Genomic DNA, 13,464 nt, shown 5'->3' with positions numbered 1-13,464 from the left:
ACCTCCTTTGCTTTGTTAATGTCAAAAATAAAAAAGGAAGTTAGGACAACTTAAAATCCATGGACAAAAGGATAATAAAAATAAACCCAAGTGGTTTGAAGAGAACTAAGACAGTTCTGAATTTAATGCTCCCTAGCTTGGCAGAATATTTGAAGGTTTGACTCTAAGAGCACCTGACTATTAAGTGGTTATATAGAACTAGTGACAGAATTGAATCACTTTGTAACATGAAAGCACAGGTTACCTAATTAATTGGTGTGCTGGGAGACTAAGGAGATTTAATTCCTTATATGATTATGCTAACTATGTACTCTGGCTTCAAAACTATATTATCTTTGGTATGCAAATATTTTCTTTTGGAAATGGTTTAAGGTTGTACATATTTTTCTTCAGAGTAATACTGCAAAAATAGCTGTAAGTTCACCAAAATATATTAATTTTTTTTAATGCAATCTTTGGTGCTAGGAATTTTATAGTCTCTCAAATCATAAAGTATTACAGATCCTTTCTCTGAGGAAAGGAAAATAGTCCTTGGAGAAATATGATTCTGTGGGCCAAACAAAAGGGATTTGTTTGAGTATTATGTAGAACTTAAAACCAAAGAAAATAAGGTCTTCAAGAGTTCAGGAGAACTGACCTCCATTTTCATCTCTTCCCCTCCACCACCATTGGTATCATCCCTGTTAGAATACATCAGATTACATTTCTGTCCTCTCTGAGCATTATTTCCCCTTTTCTCCATATTTTTATCTATTTCTTGGATTTAATCACCATAACGGTTTCAGACACTGATTTAAACAAATTCTTCTTTATCACCAGGCTTCCCTTCACTACCTGTTATGATTAAGATTCTTTCATATAACAGTTTTTCCTGCCCCTTTCTATAGGCAGCAGTCATTATATTTCTTCCCAGTGGTTTTAGAAGTGAAATTCATTTGTCTCTTGCCTACCTGATCCTACCCATTTTTTTTTTTCCTATGCTGTTTTACATCTTCCCTTCTTTCTAAATTATAATAGCTTTGATATACCTGGCCAAATTTCTTCTAGGGTTGAATGCCTAGTTTGCCTGCTTCTTTAAAGCTATTTTCCACATAGGTGTTCAGTGGAAAGAACATGGGCTTTGGAGTCAGACACATCTGGGCTTGAGTCCTAATAACACAGTTAATTTCTCTAGATGACTTTGAGAAAGTCACTTAACCTCACCAGGGCTCATTTACTTTATCTGTTACAAAATTTCCTGAGGAATTTTTTTGAGGATTCTATAAAATAAAGTTCCTAATATGTTTGGCACATATTATTAGATGGATAGAAATGTTAGTTTTCATTCCCTCATAGTTTTCATTCCCACATTGTAAATGTGCTCTTTATCTTAATTTTTCAGTATTTCTTCTTTAAAACATTGTTTTGCAACACTGGTTTAGCATGTATTTCCAGGGCACCAACAGTATATATTGCTTCATTGTAAACTTCACCAATTTGATACTCAGAGTCTTTGGAACCTCCTTTGAATTGCAGCCTTTTACCTCATTGTCCATGGTTTTTTGTTGTTGTTTTGTTGTTTTGTTTTATTTTTTTACTCTTATCCAAAAATAATCTGACCACTTTTTAAAATTCTTCCACTTTGTTCTTGTTATAGAACGTGTTTTAAATCATAATTTAAACAGCCTATTTTAGTTACCTTTAACATAGCTGGCAGTATTAACTGAATTAATGAATTAAGCATTCTTAACTATCAGCTGCTTAAAAAGTGATGGGGTGGTGGCGTATTGCTAAGAAAGTCTATTTTATAAAGTGGTCTTTGTTTTCCTGGTTATAGGTCAGTAGACTCTCATACACCTAGCTTTTTTTTTTTTTTTTTCCCTTAAGTGGGCTCCACACCCAATGTGGGGCTTGAACTCACAATCACAAGATCAAGAGTCACATGCTCTACTGACTGAGCCAGCCAAACACCTCTACACCTAACATCTTTAGCCTCAGAATAGAAATGGTTGATGTTGGAACACTGTAATTGCTCTTTCTGGCCAATGGCTTCAATGTGTATGTCCCCAATTTACTTAACCAGGGAAGAGCCTTGGATCTTGGGCTTGGGCCTTAGAAAATTACCCCAATAGTTTGTTATATGCCAGACTTTTCAGACCTGTTCCATAACCAGTATTCAAATCTTTTTATAAGTGTTTATCCCTGGTCTCTCTGCTCTCAGTGCTTTTCATAATTATGTCTGTCAGGAGGAGCAAGGCCAGTTCTTGATAGGTCTGTCTTCCAAGAGTTGTTTAATCAGAGATAGAATGTCATATCCTTTAAAACTTTCAATCAGTTACCCAGTTTCTGTAGTAAGTCAGTGATGTGGGAAAAAAACACCCAGAGACAATAGGGGGAACTGCTATAGACTGAGACTTGAGACTCAACCAAGTGTAATGTGAGGACTTTGAATTTTGACTTGAATGAGTAATCATAGGCATTTAATTAGTGACCAGATATTAGATGATAAAATTAACATAGATTCTTTGCTAGGTATGATTAACAATGTTGTGGTTATAGAAGAAGGTGTCCACAAATTTTAGAAAGACATGCTAAAATATATAGGGGTGAAATGACTGATTCAGCAAAGAAGAGGGGGAAAAAATTTGGCAAAGTCTTAATAACTTGTTGAGTCTTGGTGCTGGGTACATAGGGTTTACTTTCCTTTTTTTTTTTTTTTTTAATATTTTTTTCCATTAATAATTTTTCTTTAAAAAACAGTTAGAAAATGAGGTGCCTGGGTGGCTCAGTTGGTTAAGCGATTGCCTTTGGCTCAGGTCATAATCATGGAGTCCTGGGAAGGAGTCCCACGTCAGGCTTCCTGCTTGGTGGAGAGTCTGCTTCTCCTTCTGACCCTACCCCGTCTCATGCTTTCTCTCTCTTTCTCTCTCTCAAATAAATAGATAAAATCTTTAAAAAAAAAAAAAAAGCAGTTAGAATCTATTATTTACTCATTTTATCTTACTAAAAGGGAAAGGGTTTAACCAAATCTTCCTGAGAGACCACATGTTATCTCCACTTTATTATACATTTAAACCAAAACATACCCATTAACCCTACATGGTCACTATGACCTTTGCTTCTCTTATTTTAATGGTTGAAAATGGTTTCCTTTTTTCTAACCAGACTTTTGGCTCTACCAATGTGGTCATTAGAAGTAGAAGTTTAAGAAATCTTTACAGATCTGTATTTATCGACTCTTTACAACTGAAATTCTTTTCTTTCCCTCATCTGATAGCCTTCTTCCTACTCCCGCAACTCTTTCCAAAATATTTGTATATACCCCATGTTTTGTATATGCTGCTTCTTTTTGAGTTAGAAATACAAGGTTAGTCTCAGCCATCTGGTGACTCTGAGTACTGTGGTTTATAAATGACTCTTTGGGGATTTATGTATTTCTCTAATTTACTAAGTTGTGGCTGAAGAAGAAAGTGATCTTTTGAGGGTAAGGATTACATATTTGTAATATTTGAATTTCACGTAATTTCAAGCATTAATGTTTACAAAGATTTTTTTTCCCTCCAGAGCGTATTGGCATATATCCATTAACTGTGTGACACATCTCTAAGACGTGAACTCTGTAAAAGTGTGTTATATTGCACATGACCAGGGAAGACTGGTAACCACCAGAGCTCATAACCCTTGCTTTCAAGGTTCTAATTAGGTTGTTCATTATTTCACCTTTTTCTTGATGATGTTGTTGTTATTCTTTTTAGAATCAAGATTTGTTTACTACATCACAAAATAAAGAATTTGATCCCCTTGGTCCCCTGCCACCTGGATGGGGTAAGTCCCGTGATTTTTTTCATTGCATTTGTCATTTTAAAAATCAGGTATTTATGGATGATAGCCTGTTCTTGCTTGAGTGAATATCTGGGAAGTTTTTGGGGTGTGTCCGTTCAATTCAGAGAGCCAAACAGGTATTAAATTTCCCAGAAGTTCTAAGTTGATTGTCTTATTACAATTAATTTTTACTGGAATTCAAAGTTAATTTACTCTTTTAAAGTTTAAAAATATTTTGGGCATTTAGCAATAAAAAGAAATGGATGGTTAATACACAGAACATTCTGAATGGACCTCAAGGGGATTATGTATAGTGAAAAAAAGTCCATCTTAAAAGATTATATACCGTATGATTCAGTTTATGTAATATAGTCAAAATGACAAAATTAGAGAAATGGAAAACAGATTAGTAGTTGCTAGGAGACAGAGCTAGTGGCAGGTGGGTGCAAATACAGGAGGTAATATAAGTAGTTCTTGTGTGGCGGTGAAGTAGTTCTGTGTCTTTGCCATGGTAGTGATTATACAAATCTACACATATGGGATAAAAGTGCATAGATTATACATTCACATTAATGAATTTAGCTTAAAATTTGGTGAAAATTAAATAAAGTCTATAATTAACAGTAAAGTACCAGTGTCACTTTCCTGATTTTATTATTGTACTATGTCTATATAAGATATTACCATTGGGAGAAACTGGTGAAGGGTACATGAGATTCTTAGAATAATTTTGGAACATCCTGTAATGATTATTTCAAAATAAAAAGCTTAAATATTTTTACCACATTTGTGCTTCTAAAACACTGTTCATAGTTTGGTTGAGTTGATGTAATTTTGAAACTACAGTGGGAGGGGAACATGTTAGGGTAGGACTTAGTGCTTGGGTATGTTTTGCTGTTGAGTACATTTATCTTAGTATTAAAATTCTATAAATAGATTTTACGTACCCTACCAGATTTTTGTTTTATGGTAATATGTGAATCCTAGCACAGTAGCAAGTTTTCAGAATAAACAGCAATATAGAAGTAGTTTTGCATGGATGTCAAAGAGAGTATAGAAAGAAAGAAACATGGGGTATCTGGGTGGCTCAGTGGGTTTGAGCCTCTGCCTTTGGCTCGGGTCATGACCTCAGGGTTCTAGGATCGAGCCCCACATCAGGCTCTCTGCTCAACGGGGAGCCTGCTTCCCCCTCTCTATCTGCCTGCCTCTTTGCCTACTTGTGATCTCTCTCTGTCAAATAAATAAATCTTTAAAAGAAAGAAAGAAAGAAAGAAGGAAACAGCTAAGTAAAGCCAGCCATGGAACTAGTTGAAGTTTTGTCTTCAAGAGCGCAGATATTTCATAACTTGGGGGTAAAATCAGAAAATGATGTTTCTAGATAGTCTGGGAGGCATTGGTACCAAGATAGATTGCTCTAGCATTACTTTATTGAGGAATGGAGAAAAATTGATGTGTCCAGGTTACAGGAATCTGGGCAGTATACGATACTGGACATAAAGTTTGCCTTGAGAAGTCCCATTGCCCTTTGGTTATTTATCCTTAACACTCTGTGAGACAAAGAGGTAAAAAACATGGTAAGTAATACTTACAATTGTTATTGTTATTAGCATGTAACAAAGGGAGGGCATTTGAAAGTGAATTGTGAATTTCTGTCTTCACCAAAGCTTGGTAATGTGATAAGGAGTCTTCTGTGTTGGAGTCAAAGAGTGGAGAATGCATGGTTGGTACGAAGTAACTTTAGAAAAGGAAATGTTGCCTTTATATAAAGCATATTGAACCAGGCCTGTCAGATTGCTTTTACTACACATGGATGGTTTTCCCAGCTTTATTTCTAGAATTGTTGTATGTCTCTATTACAAAGGAGAAATTAATGCAATTAAAGGATGTGAAGGTCATGTATTATCCTCTTAATGACCAGTGAGTGACCAGTTAGCTTTGTCAGAAACATGGACCTTCTCCAGACCAGTTATAGGAAAAAATTACTGCTTGCTCATTAGAAGTGTGAATTGTAGGCTGTGTTGCCTTTATGCAAAAAAGCTTTTCCTGGTGCTTAGATGACTCAGTCATCGAGTGTCTGCCTTCAGCCAAGGTCATGATTCCAGGGTCTTTGGATGGAGTCCTGCATCAGGCTCCCTGCTCAGTGGGGAGTCTGCTTCTCCCTTTCCCCCTGCCCCTCTGCCCTGCTTGTGCTGTCTCTCTCTCTCTCTATCTCAAATAAAATCTTTAAAAAAATTTTTTTTAATTAAAAAAAAATTCCTGCAAGCTCCGGTGCCTTCTGTATTTATTATTATTTATATAAAAATATATTTATTAATTAGTTATTATTAATATTTATTATTATAAACAATAATTTATTACTATTAGGATCTTTCTCTTTTTTTCTAACGTTAGCCAACAACTCTTCCCTGAAATATTGCCTCTAAAGACCCAATCCCAGCTTACCCATGTTATGAGACTCTTTCCTTATTTTACATTCTGCTTATTTTTAGGTTTCACACTTCTGAAGTTGAAATGTACCCCCCCTTCCTAGATGAGTTCATGATTACCCTGTTACTTAGACTAAGCACTGCTTTATGACTCTCTGCCTTTGGGGCACATGCCTTGTTTGTGGAACCAGTGACAATACTGGTACTGTTACAGACAAAACCGTACCTGACTTATCTTCAGGATTTACCCAGGAAATAAAACCCCAATTCATAGCCTGTGTTTACATTCTGAAATAGACAGCATTATTTTTGTGACACAGTATGTTATTTATTTATGAAGGAATCAATGAGAAGGCTCCATGTGGGGCTTGAACTCACAACCCTGAGATCAAGACCTGAGCTGAGACCAAGACTCAGATACTTAACCGACCTAGCCACCCAGATGCCTCATCCTTTCAGGTTTTATATGCTAGGACTAGACATTACCACCTCACAAGCTGACAGTGAAGAATTTTTAATACATGCAAACTAAAGAGGCTGGAGAACAAAGAGTGTTTTTGGTTCAACAGTGTAGTCTAATAGGGCTTTGTATACCTGGTTTTACCCATCAAGTATAAAAATATTTTCTCCTTTTGAGAGTTTCTGTGAAAGAATACATAGAACAGCAAGAAGCTTCTGGTTTTTACTGTTTTATTCATCAAGTCAGGAAGGGCTCTGATCTGCATTCCCTTTGCTCTTCAGTAATCTCAGTATTGTTTATCATGTGACTTTTTTCAATAAAAATCAGCTCTATAGTCACAGTACTTCCTCTCATTAAAAGCAGATGAGCCTTCAGTTTGCAAGTGCGCCCACCTTCTTTCTCACAGCTTCTTTCAAGAAATGTTGGTATCAGCAGTATATACTTAGAACATACATAGAAAAGAAGTTTTCGATTGAATTTATCCGGCTTCATGTTAACTTTTGAAGAGAAAATCTCTGGCCTTGAAGTCTGAACTTACAGATACGCACTTGGTATTATTTTTAGATTATAAAAATTACTTTAAAAATTACTTGGATAGAAAAAAATTCCAGATTCTGCAAATATATTTTAAAATTTGAAATTTAATGTGACTGCCCAGAATATTAACTAACATTATTATGTAGCTGTAGCACTGTGGATGCTTCTTTTTACCTCAGAGACAGACTTAAAGTTGGTTACTTTTCACACTCAAGATGCCATGACCAGTGAAGCCAGTGTTAATATTCACAATGTGTCACAAAATGCAGAATCCCATTTATCTGTATGTTACACATACTTGGGGTTCTCTTTCCATTATGGCTCAAGTGATGTAAATAGCTGAGATGTTAGGATGGGGTTCATGATACTCGCTAGTATATCCATTCTAACCTCCCATATTACCACTATACTCTAAATGGAATTAGTGCTGGAGATAACAGTTGAAAGTTACCAAATACTAACTTGACATGGCTATATAATTTGGCTCAAGACTTGTCCTGCAGTAGCTTGCTCAGCGAAAGATCCAAAGGATCTAAATAAATGTTTTTTGAAAAATAGCTACCAACTTTTCAAACTGTAAGGAATAAAAAAACAAAAACAAACAAACAAACAAAAAACAAACTTGATCAACTTGGAATTAACCTTAAAGTTTTATTTGAAATTGCTAATTTTTAGAAACTATCCTTTTAAAAATATTGGAATCCATTCTATATTCTTCGTTACTAAACTTAACTCATTTTGAAACATCTAAAAAAATTAAGGTATAGAAATTATCTTTTGAAGAAGAATTAATTGGTCATGGAATAGAGAATTCAGTGGTTTAAAACAACAAACTTAATATTAAAATTTCAAGGACTAACTCTTCTTTTATTAAAAGAGAAGATGATATCTACATGTCTCCTAAACCTTACTGAGAAAGCTCAGGAATTCAGGGGAAATTGTGTAGAATGGGAATAAGAAAACAAGGAGAATCCTAAAGCAAGAGGTAGATGGAGGAAAGAAGCTGCAGTTTCAAAGGCAGTAAACTAAAGAACTGAGCCCTTTGCCCCCCCTTTGTATAAAAGGTTACTTTAGATATTTAGGATTTGGGAACTGAGTATATTAGGGAAGAGGATATATTTTGAAACAGTGTCTTCTCTAGTTGAATAATGCCTAGCATATAGCAAAGAAACAAGTTGTATCCCTCCCCCCATTGTATTTTAAGAAAGGAGGTGATATGGTATGCCAAAAATGGCTGAAAGAGAGCTGACTTTCCATCCTGTCATTATTACTCAATTCTGAGATTTTGAGCAGGTCACTTAACCTGTCCAAGTTTCCCTATCATGAAGATGAAATGAAACTATCTACTCCTGGGACTAATATTAAGGATAAAATGAGGTCATGTATGAAAAATTAAAATGTTAATTATTCTTGCTGCTTTTGGTTAGATTGAACAAAAAGGTCCTGTAGGCAGGACATTGTGAATTAAGTCTGTTTAGCTTCTAAAATGTAATGATATTTTAATAGCTCTAGCAGGTATATGAATTTAAAAGTGAAAGAGTAAATCAAACCTCTTAAAGTTGTGATTTGGAAGCTATAAAAATCAGTGCAATGAGAAATGGGAAAATTCAGCACATTTTATTTTAGTTTGTGGAAGAAGACAATGCCAACCCTAATGCTTTGCCTTTTTTTTTCTTTCTTTAAGAGAAGAGAACAGACAGCAATGGTAGAGTATACTTTGTCAACCACAACACTCGTATCACACAGTGGGAAGATCCCAGAAGTCAAGGGTAAGAAACTTTCAGTTACTAATATATAGATAATCTCATGAAGATTATACCCTATTTCTGACTCAGTTATGGAAGAAATCAAGTTACAGGTTCTTCCCCCAAAGTCCTTAAACATTACTCACCCATATACTTTAGAAAGAGAAAAAAATTACACTGTTATTATTGTATATAAAAGATGTGGGTTTCTTGAGAGTACAGGAAAAAAGTCATTGGTTCATACAAATATACTATGTATTTAAAAATTCCTACTTATTATTAGTAAGTCCAGATTAATAGCTCTAACGCAGGTTTTGCAACCTGAGATCACTAGAGAAAATTCAGGGGATACGTGGCTTAAGAGGGAATAAACACAGATTCAGTTATATTAACTTTTACCTGAAATTGAGTGTTCCCATCCATTCTGATCGTACGCTACAACCATAGTGGAATTAGCAGTGCCTTGGACTCTCCTACCAGTAGAAATCATACTTTTTTTAAAATAGCATTTTGCAATTGTTGCAGTTATCTCAAAATATACTTTACACATACTGCAAGAACTTGCTAGTTAATATATTGACAAAGAGACACATACTGTTATTACAAGTTTTCCTTTTCACTGAAGTATAATTAACATAAGGTATTGTATTAGTTTCAGGTGTACAATATGGTGATTTGACATTTATATACATTATGAAATTATCACCTAATAAATCTAATTACCCTCTGTCACCAAAGTTTTTACAGTATTACTGGCTGTATTCCCTTTGTTGTACTTTACATCCCTGTGGCATTTCATAACTGGAAGTTTGATCTCAGAGACAAGTTTGTTTTTTTAATGTTTGGTAACTGTGTATATACTTGCCCATCCTTCCTTCCTTCATTCCGAGTGAGGGAGCAGAAGCAAGAGGAGCAGCAAGGGAAAGGGAGAAGCAGGCTCCCCACTGAGCAGTCGGCCCAATGTGGGGCTCCATCCCAGGACACCAGGATCACGACCTGAGCCAAAGGCAGACGCTAACCAGCTGAGCCGCCCAGGCGCCACTACTTGTTTTTCTTTGTAGCATTATGTAATAGTTCTTGTATTAGTTTGTTAGAGCTGCCTTAACAAAGTACCACAAATTGAGTGGCTTAAACAATACAAATTTGTCTCATAGTTCAAGAGATTCAGGAGGCTAGACGTCTAGAATCAAGGTATAGGCAGGGCTTTGCTCCCTTGGAAGGCACTAAAAGGATTTGTTCCATGCCTTAGCTTATATCCATTACTATCATGGAACAGAAACAATGATCCTTATTGAGGATATAGAGAAATTGGGGAACTCTCCTGCATTGCTGGTGGGAATGTAAAACAGTGCACAACTGTGGAAAACAATTTGATGGCTCCTCAAAAAGCTAAACATAAATTAATGTATCCAGCAGTTCTCCTAGGTATACCCAAAAGAAGTGAAAGCAAGGACTCAAACACTTCCTTGTATACTTACATTCATAAATCGTGTTTATTGACAGTAGCCAAAAGATAGAAGCAACTTACGTGTCCATCAGGAGATGGATGGATAAACCAAATGTGATGTATACATACAGTGGAATATTATCCAGCCCTAAAGAGAAAGGAAATTCTTTTTTTTTTTTAATTAACACATAATGTGTTATTTGTTTCAGGGGCATAGGTCTGTGATTCATCACAGACCTATAGTGAGTACACAGCACTCCCCACAACTCATACCCTCCCCGGTGTCCATCACCCAGCCACCCCATCCCCACCACACTCCACTCCAGCTTCTGGTAGTTTGGTTTGTGGCAGCATAACTGCAGTTTTCGCATAGCATTCTTCAGGTCTGCAAATGTCAAGTGTCCAAATTTCCCCTTTTTATAAGGACTCCAGCCCTATTGGATTAATGGCTCACTGTACTCCAGTATGATCTCATCTTAACTGATAATGTCTGCAGTGACCCTATTTCCAAATAAGGTCACATTCTGAGCTCCTGATGGTTAGTATATAGGAATCTGTGGATGAACACAATTCAGCCCATAATAAAATCTAATACTGTGCATTTATCAGACCACCAGAAGGTTCCATTCTGCAAGGAATTTGGCAAGCTGTAAAGTTGGAGAGCAGTCTCCCCAAGAATTCCCTCACTTTAGACATCAACCACAAACTGGGAGATCCCCCAAAATTGCCCTCACTTCAGACCAACTGGGTATGGACTTAGGGGTTCCCACAACCACTTTCAGGTTTGATAACTCACTTGAGAGACTAGAGCTCACTTGAAGCTTGTTATACTCACAGTTACATTTATCATAGGGAAGGCATACAAATTACAAGCAGCTGAAGGAAGAAATACAGGACAGAATGTGAGAAGGTCCTAAATACCCAGAATTGCTATGGAATAATATGTGTGGAGGATCAGCAACCAGCAAATCTCACCTGAGTCTCTTACATCCAGAGTTTTTATTGGGGCTCCATTATGTACTGCTTGCATTGCTAACCTTTAGTCTCTAGCCCTGTCCCAAAGTTTGAGTTTGAGAGTTTGAGAGTCAGTATCTAGTTACTCCAGAAGTTGCAGTTGATGGGAGGTGTCCCAAAGCCTCCATCATAAATCACATTGTTGACTCTCTGGTGTTCAAATTTCCCAAGCAAACAGAGGTATTCCTGACATGCAGGACATTCTAGAGGCCTAGCAGTCACCTCCCAGTAACAGAGGGCAGAGGCCACACCTCTCTTTTGATATGATTAATTCTTCACACATCCCTTGACTCAAAGTTAAGAACTTTTGTTCTAATAATACAGTTTAAATTTAAAATCTGCTTCTGGGGGCGCCTGGGTGGCTCAGTGGGTTAAAGCCTCTGCCTTCGGCTCAGGTCATGATCCCAGGGTCCTGGGATCGAGCCCTGCATCGGGCTCTCTGCTCAGTGGGGAGCCTGCTTCCTCCTCTCTCTCTGCCTGCCTCTCTGCCTCCTTGTGATTTCTGTCTGTCAAATAAATAAATAAATCTTTAAAAATAAAATAAAATCTGCTTCTGGATACTAACGTCATATTTTTTATGTTAATATTTAACTTAAATATATTCATTTTCCCTAAAAGGAAGAAGAATTTCAAAGGTAACATTTTAAATTGCTCTGTAAAACTCTCTCTTGAAGGACAGAATGAACCATGTCACCTTTCTGTAATTTACTATCATTTTTTGTTCCCCCTTAGACTTTTAAAAGGTCAGAGCTGAAGTGAGAATTGTATCTTAATAAACAGTACAAATGACCCAGTTCTATCCTGTTTGTTTTCAAGACAACAGTTTGTTACTGAGCTTATCTTGAAAATAAATTATAACAAATAAATGTTAACTTTTAAAAAATTTTTGGTAATCCATTTTATCTGACATTTCTGTTCAGCTCTGTGAATAAAGCTGAATGTTCTTAACCTTTCAACACAGTTTACAGAATACTGTTCTGAACAATGGTTCTTAGCCTTTTATTCCTCTGAAGTACATTTGAGGAAGATGACAATCCGGTCAGCAGTAGTGGCTCTCTAAAACCAGTCAGCTTAAATGCCCCTAACTCCTCTCTTTCTTCCTTTCTGATGTGAACTTGGACATTTCCATTTTTTTTCCCTTCTCTCACTGAACGCACCAGGTCAGAAAATCTGAAGCTGTAGAATAGAGGAAAACAAACTAGCAAATATGGGTAAAAACTTGGAACACTTACACCTAACTAGTTAAAAAGACTAGTTACCATTATGACGGAACACACAAATACAAACTACAAAGGAGGTATTCAATAATCTCTATCCATTCTAGTGGAATATTTTAAAATGCAAAAATGTCTTAAGTTCACAAGTAAGCAGTTTTGGATATTTATCCTGATGCCCCAGTTATTTTAATATATAACAAATAAAAATGCACTATTGCCTTATAATCTAGTTCCTGTTTTAAAACTCAGGTAGCGGGGTGCCTGCATGGCTAAGTCATTAAGCGGCTGCCTTCAGCTTGCGTTGTCATGCCAGGGTCCTGGTATCGAGCCCCACATTGGGCTCTCGGCTCTGTGGGAGGCCTGCTTCTTCCTCTCCCACTCCCCCCACTCGTGTTCCCTCTCTGTGTCTTTCTCTGTCAAATAAAATCTTTAAAAGAAGCAGAAAACAAAACAAAAAAGCTCACATAGTATTTGCAGGATGAAAGTTGTTGCCATACACACAAAAGCTGAAAAACTTGGCAAATGCTGTGCTAGCAGTCTGAAGGAAGTACTTTGAGAGACTCAAAAAGAATGATCACTATAGTAGGGGGAATACTAATAGTTACAACTTGAGGGTTACTATGTGTGAAGCTTTTTACTCACATTGTCTCACTTATTCCTCTTATAGTCTTACTATATATACATTCTTAACAAACTGCAGTTGAGAGAGATTAACCATTGTCTAAAGATAGGTATTAAGAAGTGGTTAGAAATACTTCAGAAAGAACAGTTGAGTTGCTTTAGCAGAGGAATAATTAAGATCTTCTGGACAAGGGGA

At 36.4% G+C, this 13,464-nt stretch overlaps 1 protein-coding gene across 7 annotated transcripts in view; it reads left to right on the top strand.

Moving 5' to 3' along the window:
• The window catches only part of ITCH (itchy E3 ubiquitin protein ligase), a 134,918-nt gene that overhangs the window by 91,310 nt on the left and 30,144 nt on the right, over positions 1–13,464 (top strand). For all 7 annotated transcript variants that reach the window (XM_044263206.1, XM_044263204.1, XM_044263205.1 and 4 more), the window contains 2 exons: positions 3,735–3,804; positions 8,909–8,993. In XM_044263206.1, the coding sequence (XP_044119141.1) occupies positions 3,735–3,804; positions 8,909–8,993 (155 nt within the window). The remainder of the gene's footprint in view (positions 1–3,734; positions 3,805–8,908; positions 8,994–13,464) is intronic.

The sequence above is a fragment of the Neovison vison genome, chromosome 8, assembly GCF_020171115.1.
Source record: "Neovison vison isolate M4711 chromosome 8, ASM_NN_V1, whole genome shotgun sequence".
In the NCBI taxonomy this organism is placed as follows: Eukaryota; Metazoa; Chordata; class Mammalia; order Carnivora; family Mustelidae; genus Neogale; species Neogale vison.
This window is presented reverse-complemented; position numbering and strand designations above follow the sequence as displayed.